At 40.3% G+C, this 13,139-nt stretch overlaps 4 protein-coding genes across 6 annotated transcripts in view; 3 read left to right on the top strand and 1 right to left on the bottom strand.

Annotated features, from left to right (window-relative positions):
- Positions 1 to 561: 561 nt before the first annotated feature.
- LOC119659338 lies at positions 562 to 3,280 on the bottom strand. Its single transcript, XM_038067380.1, has 2 exons — positions 2,670 to 3,280; positions 562 to 810 (listed from the first exon to the last, which is right to left on the bottom strand). The coding sequence occupies exons 1-2, from the start codon at positions 3,060 to 3,062 to the stop codon at positions 664 to 666; spliced, it is 540 nt and encodes a 179-aa protein (XP_037923308.1). The 5' UTR covers positions 3,063 to 3,280; the 3' UTR covers positions 562 to 663.
- A 242-nt stretch (positions 3,281 to 3,522) lies between these two features.
- On the top strand, positions 3,523 to 5,097 carry LOC119659610 (Bardet-Biedl syndrome 5 protein homolog). Of its 2 annotated transcripts, none has more exons than XM_038067781.1 (5): positions 3,523 to 3,665; positions 3,733 to 3,881; positions 3,947 to 4,130; positions 4,258 to 4,495; positions 4,570 to 5,097. In XM_038067781.1, exons 1-5 carry the CDS (start codon positions 3,613 to 3,615, stop codon positions 5,005 to 5,007), a joined length of 1,062 nt encoding a protein of 353 aa, XP_037923709.1. In that variant the 5' UTR covers positions 3,523 to 3,612; the 3' UTR covers positions 5,008 to 5,097. The 2 variants fall into 2 exon arrangements, with proteins under 2 accessions (XP_037923709.1, XP_037923710.1); XM_038067782.1 differs by having other exon boundaries at positions 3,548 to 3,669.
- Positions 5,098 to 7,386: 2,289 nt separating this feature from the next.
- LOC119659565 lies at positions 7,387 to 8,916 on the top strand. Its single transcript, XM_038067714.1, has 2 exons — positions 7,387 to 7,954; positions 8,558 to 8,916. Exons 1-2 carry the CDS (start codon positions 7,565 to 7,567, stop codon positions 8,702 to 8,704), a joined length of 537 nt encoding a protein of 178 aa, XP_037923642.1. The 5' UTR covers positions 7,387 to 7,564; the 3' UTR covers positions 8,705 to 8,916.
- A 2,002-nt stretch (positions 8,917 to 10,918) lies between these two features.
- The window catches only part of LOC119658598 (guanylate cyclase soluble subunit beta-1), a 215,696-nt gene continuing 213,475 nt past the window's right edge, over positions 10,919 to 13,139 (top strand). For both annotated transcript variants that reach the window (XM_038066067.1, XM_038066066.1), the window contains exon 1: positions 10,919 to 12,178. In XM_038066067.1, coding sequence (XP_037921995.1) covers positions 12,176 to 12,178 — 3 coding nt within the window. In that variant the 5' untranslated portion in view covers positions 10,919 to 12,175. The remainder of the gene's footprint in view (positions 12,179 to 13,139) is intronic.

Genomic DNA, 13,139 nt, shown 5'->3' with positions numbered 1-13,139 from the left:
AAAACGTAAATTATTCTATTAGCATCCATTAAATCCTTTTCATTTTTTCCGGAAAAAATATTGGTGTAAAGTTTTTCTTGGAACTATGCAGCTAAAGCTGGAATAAAGCTTCCTCTTTAAATTAAAAAAAAAGTCAGTGATCTGTCCTAAAGGCCTTCAAAGCGTGTTTTTTTCATTTTGATCCCTACTTTTCCAAGCCATATTGTTATTATTATATTATATATAATCTTGAAAAACGTAGAAACATAAGTTAATAAATATATTTACTTCTTAAAACTCGAAGGATTATACATTCGAGAAAATATTCTGTTGCTAAATATAAAGAAATATAAATAAATTAACAAATTAAGATATTTATAATGGTAACTATTGGAAAATCTGAAAAAATATAAATTGAATAAATAATGACTTGAATAACATTATCTAAATAATGTCTTTGTTGGTTTTCAATAATTCAATAACTTGTCTTAAAATCTCGACTTATGGTTGATGCAAGTTACCATAGATTACCACTTCCGTCAAAGGTCAACTTTCATGAAGTATAAGAAAAAGATTTATAACTCAGCGACCAATATCAATTTTTTATTGACTAAAATACCAGGAAAAGGGGAAGTAAATATGCAAACTTGAATTTCTTAGATATCAAGGAAATATGAACCAAATTTAGATCAGGAACGATAACCATGCACCCAATAGTGTAATTGTACCCAACATCAGGGCTCCTTCACAACAATCTGGATCACGATTGAATGCTCTATGATATTGTGTTCCACAGAATATTATCGTTCCAGCAACCAATAGAGTTGTCGTCTGCGGAAGAAAACATTTTATGTAATTTAATCTTTACAATTTCTATCTAAAAAAATAGGAAGAAAACTAGTACAAATTCGGATATATTTCTTAGAGAAGTGACTATTCGAAGAAGGTAACATACTTCGCGGGCTTGTTATCTGAATATATTCTTTCAAGGACAACGATATTGCACACTGATATCACTAACTAAATTACCAGAAGGTGCATTTCGTTATTATGATGAGCAGTATAATATTTATTCATGCTTGATATCTCAACTACCTGTGCAAAATAGCAGTCTCATTTTGCTTAAAACGAAAGATTTAAGCGAGTAACCCGATCTACTCAACTGTCCTTTGTTAGTACACCTTCCTTACTTTCTGCACGTGAAACCATCATTTTCGGTGAACCTTTTTCTTTTCTTAAAATTTTGTGGAATAAATACTAGTTTATCCGTCGTAATCTCAAAATAAATGATATATTTATGTTACAAGAAGGCAAGGTGGTATTGCAGGAGCACTCACATTTACACGTAAAATAGGAGACCATTTTGGCACTGCTCAGAATTCGTTTATTTCAAGAGGAGGGGGGGGGGGAGTGAAGAGAGTAGAGATTTCTATAGTAAATATTTTCTACCAAAGCCTCGACCATGATGTATAGGCCACAGATTTTCCTGAAGAAGCGGTGTTGTACGATAGAAAGGAGCGGGAACAACGGATCAAACCTTCTCCTTTACCGTCCCCACGTGAAACATATTTTAGTATCATCATCATCATCAACGGCGCAACAACCGGTTTCTGGCCTAGGCCTGCCTTAGTAAGGAATTCCAGACAACCCGGTTTTGCGCCGAGGTCCACCAATTCGATATCCCTAAATGCTGTCTGGCGTCCTGATCTATGCCAGCGCTCCATCTCAGGCAAGTTCTGCCTCATCTTCTTTTTCTACTATAGATATTGCCCTTATAGACTTTCCGGGATGGATCATCACGATAGGGCATTCCCTTGTCTCAGATCATTGTTGTTGATTATCTGGCCCCGCACACTGGTCAGGGTCATCCTAGTCAGTAGCAATATATTTATATTGCTAATGATCAAGCAATGAGGGACTCATTGTCTGTATCTCTCGCTAGCTTAATTCTAATGGGGTCGAAAGGTTCTCAGATCTCATCATCTAGTGTATTAGACCATCGCTATTTCGAAATCATAACGAATTACGACACTGATTCAGCGCAAACATCCATGTCTCCATAAATTTTAGTAGTACCCCATTGGAAACTTCCAATCCGCTGTGACATTACAGACGGCGTCTGCAATCTTCCGGCGTTAAAATCGGAGATGCTGTCCTGGCAAAGGAGGACAACTCATCGTTCGCTCATTGACTGATAACTGGAGTTGCGGAGAGACATCCGGGCAACGACGAATTTGTTCCCGATGTCGCTTTGCGGACACGAAGCTGTGTAGGATATTGGCAATGATATTGGAGTCAAGATGATTGACTTCTGTTAAAGGCGTACTGGTTGAATCAAACTACTTTTATATATTGGCTGACCTAATAAGAGTTGAATTATGGATCCTTCGACTATTGGGGGGAGCTGATTGAGGGAGCAAGTAATGATTTGAAAAATTTAGTATGAACTAAAGTGGGCAGAAATAGGCACTATCATGAGGAAAGTAAAATAAATGGTACGCACCGAAATTATACAGCGGAACCTAATCAGCATGTACATCCTAGTCACATTCTGCATACACCTGAACTAATCAGGCAGCTTACTTCCTTCATTTCAACCGGAGATTGTAATTTATACAGGGTCGAAGACGCAAGAAAGTTCTCCCATTATAATAAAGAGTAACAAACAAAGGAAATCAAATTTTACTTACAATAGCTGGTTGACTTGCAACATAAGGTACAGCCAATAGTGCAGCCGAATGTACCACATGCTGATTAAATCCACCACGAAATGCTTGTGCTAATTTCGGGTTATATAGCAACGGTTTCTCATTAACATCCCCCGAATTATCATTATCCTCGCCTTCTGTCCCTTCAGTGTAACCGGAGCCATCGTTTGTATCTGTCCCAATCAGACACATTTTATTTTCATTCGCCACCATCTCACGACCAGCTTTTGCGGCCATAAATAAAGCAATGGCACCACTTGTTGCTGCCAAAATTGCCATATTCAATTTGCTAGCAAAGAAACCTTTCGGTGGGGGCGGTCCCAGTGCAAGACGTCCTGATCCCGCAAAAGATGGCTCACATGCCCTGAATTTCATGATTTGTTTACTCGTTAGTTTCGTTTAACGTTAATCCTATTCAATATCTGGATATGCTTTTTTTAAGATGTTTGAATTTTTCCCTGATTGACTAAAACACAAAGCAAACGAATTTTACTTTGGAAATTTTGAAAAATACTGAAATTTTTCTTGTTGTGTCAATGGTAATTCCAGTAGGAAAAAGGGAAGTGTCGTTAAAATGACGTGACTCTGATATCGATGTATTTAAGGATGACTAGATCCTTATGAAGGCGGCGAAGTTAGGGCAGTAGGGATAAGGTATTTTCAGGGAGGAATGTTGGGAAGATTAGTAGTACGAACCTCCTGTGCACTTTGTAAAAAAGTTCCTTAGCTCCATTATTTTTACAAATTCAAATTTTCGAGAGTATACTCTTGGACTTTTCAGCGCATGCGTGCCTCCCAAAAGGCATAACAAAAATGTCCATGGTAACAACAAAATATTCAATAAAATACTCAAAGTATTCGTTGCATTGAAAGAGTGCAATATTTTAGTTTGCAGATTTGAAAGACAGCTTATATCTCCATAACTATGGAATCTCCTGTTTGGGAAGACCGAGAAATAAAGTTCGATTTGCCAAATGTGTAGGTATCTATTTGCAGACCATCCATCCTTCTTTCTTGTTGTCAGCGTGAAATGATCCCTTTCCAGACAATATAATCTCCGTAGTGGCGAGAAAGCGCTGGATCTTATCGATTATATCGAGGACACCAAAGGAAACCCGGATGACTCCGGTAAATTGCTGGTGACGAATTTGAGGTTGATATGGTATTCCTTAGTTCACAAGAAGTTCAATTTGTGTAAGTTGGAAGAGAGCTGAAAATCTATAGTTCGGCGATTTGATTGGTATAGGGCATACTTGCAGCAATCGGTTACCAAAGGATTTTGTCATTACAAACTAGGACTGTCTATTCGAAGGCACGGAGAACACATCAGGCACTGCATGTAATGGGAGTCGGAGTGAATATGCGATTTGAATTTTTATTTACGGATATGTCTATGAAGACGTCTAAGGTATCTGCATTCACATCGGTTTTTGATGTTTACAGGTAACGTTCTAAATATACTGACCAATAATTATTGAGTTTTGAATGGTCTCACCTTTTTTACCTCACGAATATAGGATAAGCGTTTGTCCCCTTTAAAAACTTTAAATATGACACTTTTATTATCCAGATTATATCAAGATACCCTTCTCTATCGTGAAGTAAAACTGCGAGGTGCTATTGTTCAATCTGGTCAGCTGGTTATACTTCCGCAGGAGCAGGTTTACAGCAACTTTCAAGGTGTATGGAACCTATCTAGCGATCAGGGCAATCTAGGATCATTCATCATTACCAATATTCGAATGGTTTGGTTTGCAGATGTCAACGAATCATTCAACATAAGTTTACCTTACATGCACATGTCATACGTAACTTCATATCCCTTTGACGTATCCTAACTATATATACTGATCCTCTTATCTCACAACTTTTTTTATGATAGATCAAGATCCGTGAATCAAAGTACGGTCCAGCATTAGTCATACAAACTTCAGAAACGGGGGGTGGATACGTTTTAGGATTTCGTATAGACCCTCCGGAACGTTTGACTAGAGTCTATCAGGAGCTGAAATCGCTATATGCAATCTATAGTGAGACTCCTAATTTTGGTATCGTCTATCAACCGGATAAAAATCCAAAGTTAGCCAATGAAGCAAGCGAGGAGGAATCGGTAGAGTCAAAAATAGAACAAGAAGACCGGCAAAGGAATGAAAAGCTAAATCTTTATTTGGCTGAAGGATCAACGGCAGGTGCTAAAATTCGGGAACCGTTTTATTGTAAAGAGTTAGGTTTTGCAATGGAGAAATTGAGGGATGGATATAAATTGAGTGATTTATGGAATGTGATCCCTTTCAAAGAAGAAAGTTCAGAGGATAAGTAATGTAGTAATTTATCCTTTTTATTGGCGTGTTTGTCTTGTCAAAGTTTTAAATATGTTGTTGGTGAATAATAAAATTATAATCTCACATTAGCTAGTCTCCATTTTCCGTTCCCTTGATTAATTCAATTTCGTTGTGTTAACACGGGCGTTTTGAGTTTGGTGAAAAAATGTGAAGAAAAAAGAGTTTTCTGTTGACCTGATTTCAAGGAATTTAAGACTCATCAGGAAGAGAAAGAAGTATACAACGTGAGGATGAAGAAATTTGAACGGGTTGCTGATGGTGAATCGAAATCTGGAATGGGGAAAATGCTCAAGCCGAATGGGTACTAGCTTGGTTTGATACCATAATTGTTAAGATCCAGAATGAACTGCGTAAGGAGGGAAGAAGGAAACATAAGGTCGTAAATACAAATCAGGTCCGCGAAGTAATATTTTAGGGGTTGTCCCGTAGGACAGGACTGGAGGGAGTGTTTACAAATTTCATATGCATCCGCTAAAGCTCCAAATTTCAAGTGGCTAACATGGAGAGGACGTGTCTTTCTATGATTTTTACATGTCTTTACGTGAAGAAAAGCTATATCGTTTCCACAAAATAACAACGTGAGAAGGGGATGGATGATGAGAGTATTGTCGCAAGTGCAAAGCCCATCCGGTTAAAATCTTCAGAGTCAGCCCGTAGTATTCACGAAGGAAAGCAGTACTCCTACCATGCAACTAGAGATCTCCCAGGGATCATCAATTGCCAAGAAAGTGCCTGAGGGTTTCTTCCTTTCCCCGTAGCTCCGTCAATGCAAATTGTAAGGTATGCCGAGCCGGGCGGCATGGTGCCCTATAGGTCAGTACCGCGTGCAGACCGTGGTAATCTTGTATACATTTGCACGCGTCTGGCACAAGAGCTCTTGTGATTGGGTCTTGTTATAAGTGGGACAAATTCTGGTTGACCTGGCGTAGGTGGTTAAGTTCATCACCTGAAGACCGCGGCTGTTGAATAGTGTGAGTAGATACCACTCTTAACAGTCGTCAGCGGAACACAGACTCCCCCCACTAAGGAATTGCCAAGAACAGAGCCTGGCCTGGTCAATCCGTCAATCCCCATTCCCCTCTATGTTCCAATGAATGGAAAACCAGAGGATGGTGACTTCGACTGTGTCGCCCTAACTAAGCGCATTCCAGCATAAGTCTGGAGAATTTCCCCACTAATATAATATATGACTATGATACGTTTGGGCTCAGATCATGCCCTAGCAATCGACAGGCTTCCAGTATTGCAAGTACTTCTGTTTACAATACACTTGCGATTCCGAGGGGATCGTACTACTCTGCTATAGTGTGCCTAGCCGAGATGACTCCGGCACCAACTCTACAAACCATCTTTGATCCATCAGTGGAGTATACTGTAATATAGCCTTACAACACGTTGCCGGTCTTCCACTCTGTTCTGATTGGAAAGTCCACAGCGAAGTTCTTCGTGAAGTTCGGCTTTCGTGTGGCGTAGTCTGCGGGGAATGCCTACAGTTTCGGAGGTACTTCGTGTAGGATGTTACTACGATCGTAGGGCGTTTTTAATGTGGAAGTCTAGGAGAAGGAGGTGTAGGCGTACATTAAGAGCATCTGCCGAGCAGGACTGCAACGCCCCGGTAACACCTGCACACGCAGTTCTATGAACCCTATTAAACTTGACTCTATTGTACTTTTTGCTCAGCGACACCACACAATAGAATTATACGTTAGGATGGGGCGAACCACGGCTGCGTACATCTAGCAATATCATCGATTCGCCGGCATACGCCACCACTTTCACCCCGCTCCCGTCCTAATATTTGCAAAATTTCGTCCATTACTATCAACCGGAGTACCGGAGCGATGGCGCCACTCTGGGGGGTTCTTAGCTATGGCCAAGTGGCTATCTCGCAGGGCAGAGAATTATATGCGGAGAGCTCCTTATAACCTAGTCGATTTTACCCTTGGTAATTATCGATTTGATAGTTTCAGACGACTGGGGCTGCATACTCTCCAAACAAGGTTCTGACTCATAGTCCTGCTTGCTGGTGGGAAAGTGCGTCTGAACTAGAAACTCTAGGGTTCCAGCAAAAGATTCCGTCCAGGAGTCTTCCGACTTTTCATGGTGGGAGTATCTTATGTAGGATTAGATTGTATTGTCCTTATGCAGTCCATTTACATATAAAGTACCGTCATTGTCACGAGCATAACGCGATAATTTCCTTTTCCCTTTTTCAGGATCTGTTACTTCCCAGGTGGTATTTTACCACCGTCAGGGGTTGGGGCAGTCTTTGTTTGCAGCTTTGTTTGTCTTTTCAGTTCATAGCCTACTTAAAGTTAGTCATTATAGAAAAAATTAGGTAAAGCAAGTCATGGGAACGTCAATAATGTTCATATGGTTTCGTTTCGCTTTTATTTTCATGCACGTCAAATGTATAGTTTTTAAAATTTTGCTTTATCAGTAAATTTTACGTGAGACGAAATTTTCCCTTATCTCTTTTTAAATAAATTTACAAATTTTAGTCCGTCCAGCCATTTCCTCAGTTCTTTAAAAAAAATGTTCAAAACTTTCCTCCCAAGTACATATCGTCAGCTTTGTATGTGTTCCTTGGAAAAGCCAATGTCATGTATTACACGAAAACGTTTGGGCGGATGTGGGTCAAGTGGTGCCAAAAACGAATTACCCAAAAAACCTGGACAACTTCTTTGTCTTGCCATTGGTAGTACATCTATGGTTGCATCAATAATTATGGCATTTTTAGCAGTTCGGGAACGAAATTTGACGTATTTGAAGCAGCAACAAGGACGAAGTGATGAATCGGTATCGGCCACAACTATATTGGACTCGAAAATTTTGGGAGAGAACTTTTTAGGAGGAAACCGAATGCATTTTTTGCATTCATTTGCTATCATTGCTGCACCGTATGCGAGTGCTAATGTGTTTTTGGTAAATATTTTTGTTTGTTTTGAACGAAGGTGCGGGATATGATTTAGGGAAAGTTCCACAAATTCAAGGGTAGTGAAAAGTCTAATTTCTAGGCTGGATTAGGGAAATCTGGGACAGGACTGAATATTTTTCTGCGGAATCGCATAGAATTTTATTAAAATCTTTGTGTCTCAGTCCCCCAAAAAACTCCGTGCTTTGCTCTCCTTTTACCATCCTTGTCAAGCCTGACTCCACAACTAGAGAAGTTGCCAAAGCCTGCTCTTACTGATAGATGGAAAATAGAAGCAGATCATTCGCGTAAACGAGTTCACTCTGGATTTAAAACTTCTTTTAACTAGTATAAGTTGTCAACACGATTCCGGAATTAAAAAATTGGGCGGGGGGCTCTGTGATAAAAATATTAGAACTTCCTGTTATCAGTATGTCCGGTTTTCATTAAATCGGGGCTCGGTGCTCTGACTGGCCAATGCCTCTCCAGCCATGGGAATTGATGTTACCTTATCCTTGTTATATGTGACATCATATAACATAAAAAAGGCTTTCATTATTCATTCATTCATTCACACATTAATTACAATTTTCTTTTTCTTCTTCCAATTTCAGACAACAGGACTATTTTTATCTGGAATTGCACTGTATTCAGGAGCCCAATATAAACGCTCTTTTAATCGTCAACCTGAGTCTCTGAAGCCTATATTGTGGGCAGGAGGTGCATTGCTTCTAGCTGGATGGTTATCATTCCTTCTTTAAAAAGATATGAGGATGATTTCAAAGGGGAGCGAAAGAGAAAAGAGAAGAATGGGCAATATCCTAAGCGGGGTTAAAATCTGCAAGGCTTCCAATTTCCTTTTTAAAGTGGCATTTTTAAATTGGAGTTAATTGTCTTGATTGTTTTTTCGAAAAGGAAGAATTTATAAAAAAATGAATATTTTCCATGTCTAAAAGGGAGAAAAATTTATTGACTCGGAAGAAGAAAAAAGGATCATGATTTAGTATACATGATGTAACGAAATTTCAATAAATAATTGATTGAATCTTTGAATTGCTCTATTGTGTAATTGCGAGTGTATCCTTTGCAAATTTGATTCAAAAGACTACGTGAGTTCTTTGTCTCACGATCTTTAGTAAGATTCTAACAGTTTAGTATCCGCATGTATTACAGCGTTCATCCTCACACTCTCCTTGAATCATGGCCCCTAATAAGCGGTGGCGACCTCGATGGGAGTAGGAATGGAGAGAGGGGGAATTGATATTTTAAGGAACCCTAAGCTACCGGTCTATCAATCTAGCTGGTGTTATGTAGATGTACTGCCACCATGCACCTTGGGACCTCTTGCCGAAAGTGCAGCAATACTTTTATGGTTTCTTGCTAGCTTCTCTAGTTTATATACTCGTACAGGTAGCCTCCAGTCTCATTTAGGTTCTACCCCGTACTGTCACTGTTCCTAGACCAAATTAAAAAAAGAGTACATGTGGCATTCTTTTTCTTTCTTTATTATTTTTTAATTGAATAGGGCTCTGATGACTACATTTATTTCGTGTAGGGTCTCGGGATCCAGAGGCGTCCTTGGGATCAGTTGGTTTTTGATGCCCCGACAGGTTGGTTGCTCGTTCAGCTCGTAGTCCCGCTTTTTCCAATTTCTGCTTCCGCTTCAGATCTTCAAGGTCTCGCCCGACCTGCTGTTTGATTTCCGGGCTGGTCGTATTCTCCCGGAGTAGATGTAGCATGCGCCTCTCCAGTCGCTGCCGCACCTTTCGGCCTTCCCTGTGTCGCCGCCCCTTCTCCTCACTTCTACTGTATTTTGCCTGCTTGTGGGTGCCGAGCCGGGTATTGGGCTATAGTAATGGCTACCCTAGGACGAGTTCCGGCCACTGGTTGATGGAGGGCTGTGATCTTCGGCTGTGTAGGCGTTGGTTTTGATTTAGAGGGGGCTGGCAACTGTCCAGATATGTATACCTGGACCGGATATATCGTCAACTGCTACTGTAACCATAGAACGTGTTAGTTACAGTGCCCGATTCCTATTTGGGGACCACCCTAGATGGCTACATGAGAAGAGTTTTCTTTTTTGGGAAACCTAGTGGTTCTCACAACGACTGCTATTGGATAAATCTTTTACAGAATTTTCTTGATGACACTACAAAGTCTTTGTTTTATCAATGAAATACTTGGAAGTTGATTTCGAAAATTTGTTTCTGAAAGAACAATCAAAGAAGTTACTTACTTTCCTCTACTAAATCCCCCTATGCAGTATTATTCCAAATGCAATTTTGGGAAATAAACACCCTTTGGGACTGCGGGACTAAGTAACTACTGGTGTGCTAGCACCCCCGGCTGATAAGCACACGGGGTCCCACGGACAAAAGCGCAACAACTACCATCGGCTCAGGACCAACTGGAGTTTGTACGCCTTTCCTAAAATAGAGTTATTTAGGTTTTGAACCAGTGTGATTCTCACTTGGTTATTGAGGAAAGCATATTCTTATTAATTCAAGCCAAGCGTTTAGTCCAATCACTTACTAGAAATTCTGGGTTAACGTTGAACCCTTTTCGCTCCCATCTTGCGCGCTTTTCTTTTTCTTAAAACGTATACACGCTCTGTTTCCATTTAATAAATATATTTTTTGAATTCGTTACTTGTCTCCTCCCTATAACTCCGCTGGCATCTATAAAAAGAAAACAAATTGGCACAAATCCCTTCCTAAATGACTAAAACATATTATTGAGTTTAGATTCAGCTTGAAAGATCCAACAGAATTAAGATTTTATGAGCAGGAAAACTTTCTCTGAATTCTATCTTTTTTCTGAAGGATTAGATTTCCATTTAAGCAACTTTCTCCCCTAGCAAAGCTCAGTGTGGATGTTAGCCCCATCTCAAAGCTTAAAAACCGCCCCCAGCTGTTTGCGGAACCAAGCGAATCTCGTCAACACAACACGGTCCCGAATTCAGTCGCGTACGACTCGCGAGTAGGATTGGCGCTAGGTGTGTTCCGCGTTATCTTTTTCCGTTTCCCAAATCCGTAAGATTTCACGTTCAAGAATTCTCCTCAATTGGTCCTAAAAATATTATCCTCAAAACACTAATTGTGCTGTAACTGGGTCAAGACAGAGCCAGTTTACTTCCATCTCCTCAAGTGGGGATCATACGATTCATATCCGTAAATGCCCGACGTCGGGAGCAAAGTGGATTCGTTAAAGTGAAAGTCGTTCGCTGAGCGTCCTGTCGCGCCGTATTGTACGTAGTCAGTAGTCACCGTGGGTTCATGTGAGGAGTCCTCATTGAGCTGGGACGTTGTTTGCGCGGTTCTGGGTTATGTGCAGGTAGTGGTGATAATTGGGGGTGGTTGCTGGGAATTGAGGAAGAGAAGGTGGTTCTCGTGCAGAACATATTTCGTGCGGAGCAAAGGCTCCGGTGGAGCGCAAGTGTTTTGGAAGCATGTCAAAGATGCAGTGGCAGTGGCAGTAGCGGCCGCAGGACTTGCACGTAGCTCCAGATTCAGGTCCAAATCGAGTCAGTAGACACAAGGCTACCGTCCGAGGATAGTCGTTCGAAGTGTTGGCTCTTCGGGATCTTTGCGCTGCAGTTGAGTTGCTTCCGTTAATCGAAGCAGTTGGAAAGGTGAATTCGATATTTTTGCAAATTCCTTTTATTTAATTTAAAGAATTGCGCTACGCGGCCTAATGAAACGTACAGACAAATTCCTCTGAAAAGGACTTTAATTTCACCAAAATAAAAACAATTAATCTTCGAGTAGACATTGATCAACATTTGAATCCGAATACCGCGTCATAATAATAGTACACTATCACGTGCACATATTTCGTTTCAATCATTCCCCTGCCGACCGCAGCGAGCTCTGCTCGTACTTACCGCCCAGCTCGCGCGAGACTAATTGACAACGCGAATCTTTCATGTAATCGTAGATTGTTGTGATTTTTGTGTTGCCTCCTAGATGCCGTGCAGAACGAGTTAGATCGGGAACTGAGTCCTGTCACGAGAAATCTTCCGGTTTACGGGAAGTGGACATTTTCTCGGCGGGTGTGGTGATTTGTGGTTCCTTCCGGTGATTTCGTGCGAAATTGGAAATACTCAGGTCTATTGTCAGTTTCGGTGGTTTTAAGTGAACTTTACGAATTTCAAGTGAATTGCTTGTGTGGTTTGGATTCTTGGTGACGGATATTTTTCAGGAAGAAGGAGTATTGGAAAGCAACACTCCAAGATGGTGAGTATTGCATTTGCTATTATTATTGATAAACAAATCTGGTTTGGGGTGGGTCTGGAGGTAACATTATTGGAGGACAAGATTGCTAGGTCCTTGGGGCCCAATTGAAAATGAAGTTAAAGTACTCACATTTTAGAAGTCTGAATCTAAATGCTAATAACGATCATGTTTGGTACAAATTTCATACTTTGCATTAACTAATTTGCCTAGATTTCCCGAATTTTACTATCAATTTTATAGTAAAGCAATAATCAAAGTGAAACTGGTTAGGGTGGTCGGCTTACACGGGGAAAGGGGTGCAGCTTTCTTCTTCTGGGACACTGCACTCCGATTTCGATTCCTGACCTCTTGTAGTCTCCGTTTCTGTCTGCTCGGTGGAGCGACGACGTCTTTCAATTTCACTGTAGGCATTTTTGAGGATTTTTTTTTAAATCAGCATTGGACCTACTTTAGGCGTGGAGCTCTCCAACTCGACCACTGGATGATATGGAAGGTAATAAACGTTCCTGTTCTTCGCAATGAAAGGGATCAGTCGCTCCATATGTCCTAATAATATTGTCAAGGGATGTCGTGTGCCTCTTTACTGGTTATAGTACACCTATAAACTATAACGACAGAAACTTTATTATATTTCCTACTTCTGGCATCTATGATAGTATTAAGGCTTCTCTTAGGTGCATGAACCTACTTTGAACAAGTGCCGGACACTGTCCCAGAACATGTACAAAGGTTTTATCACTCTCCCCATAGAAGCTACAGACAGTGTGTAGTTATATTTTTTATAATTAAGAGCACATTTAATTCAATTAAAACATTTCACTTTTGTTATTTTTAATCAATTTATTAACAAATATAAAACCAAATTTAAATACTACTAAGGGAGGAGTTCTTCACTCCTCGGCAAGGCCTACTTCACACGATAGTGATCACTCTGTGTGAAGTAGTCTCGCTCTTTCAAGTT

This window comes from Hermetia illucens, chromosome 6, assembly GCF_905115235.1.
Source record: "Hermetia illucens chromosome 6, iHerIll2.2.curated.20191125, whole genome shotgun sequence".
Lineage (NCBI taxonomy): Eukaryota > Metazoa > Arthropoda > Insecta > Diptera > Stratiomyidae > Hermetia > Hermetia illucens.
This window is presented reverse-complemented; position numbering and strand designations above follow the sequence as displayed.

Coding starts and splice junctions, on each gene's coding strand:
- LOC119659338 (XM_038067380.1), bottom strand. CDS start 3,062: ATGAAATTCAGGGCATGTGAGCCATCTTTTGCGGGATCAGGACGTCTT. Junction 811..2,669: donor TTGCAAGTCAACCAGCTATT/GTAAGTAAAATT, acceptor TTTCTTCCGCAG/ACGACAACTCTATTGGTTGC.
- LOC119659565 (XM_038067714.1), top strand. CDS start 7,565: ATGTTCAAAACTTTCCTCCCAAGTACATATCGTCAGCTTTGTATGTGT. Junction 7,955..8,557: donor CGAGTGCTAATGTGTTTTTG/GTAAATATTTTT, acceptor TTCCAATTTCAG/ACAACAGGACTATTTTTATC.
- LOC119659610 (XM_038067781.1), top strand. CDS start 3,613: ATGGAATCTCCTGTTTGGGAAGACCGAGAAATAAAGTTCGATTTGCCA. Junction 3,882..3,946: donor TCACAAGAAGTTCAATTTGT/GTAAGTTGGAAG, acceptor GCATACTTGCAG/CAATCGGTTACCAAAGGATT. Junction 4,131..4,257: donor TCGGTTTTTGATGTTTACAG/GTAACGTTCTAA, acceptor TTTATTATCCAG/ATTATATCAAGATACCCTTC.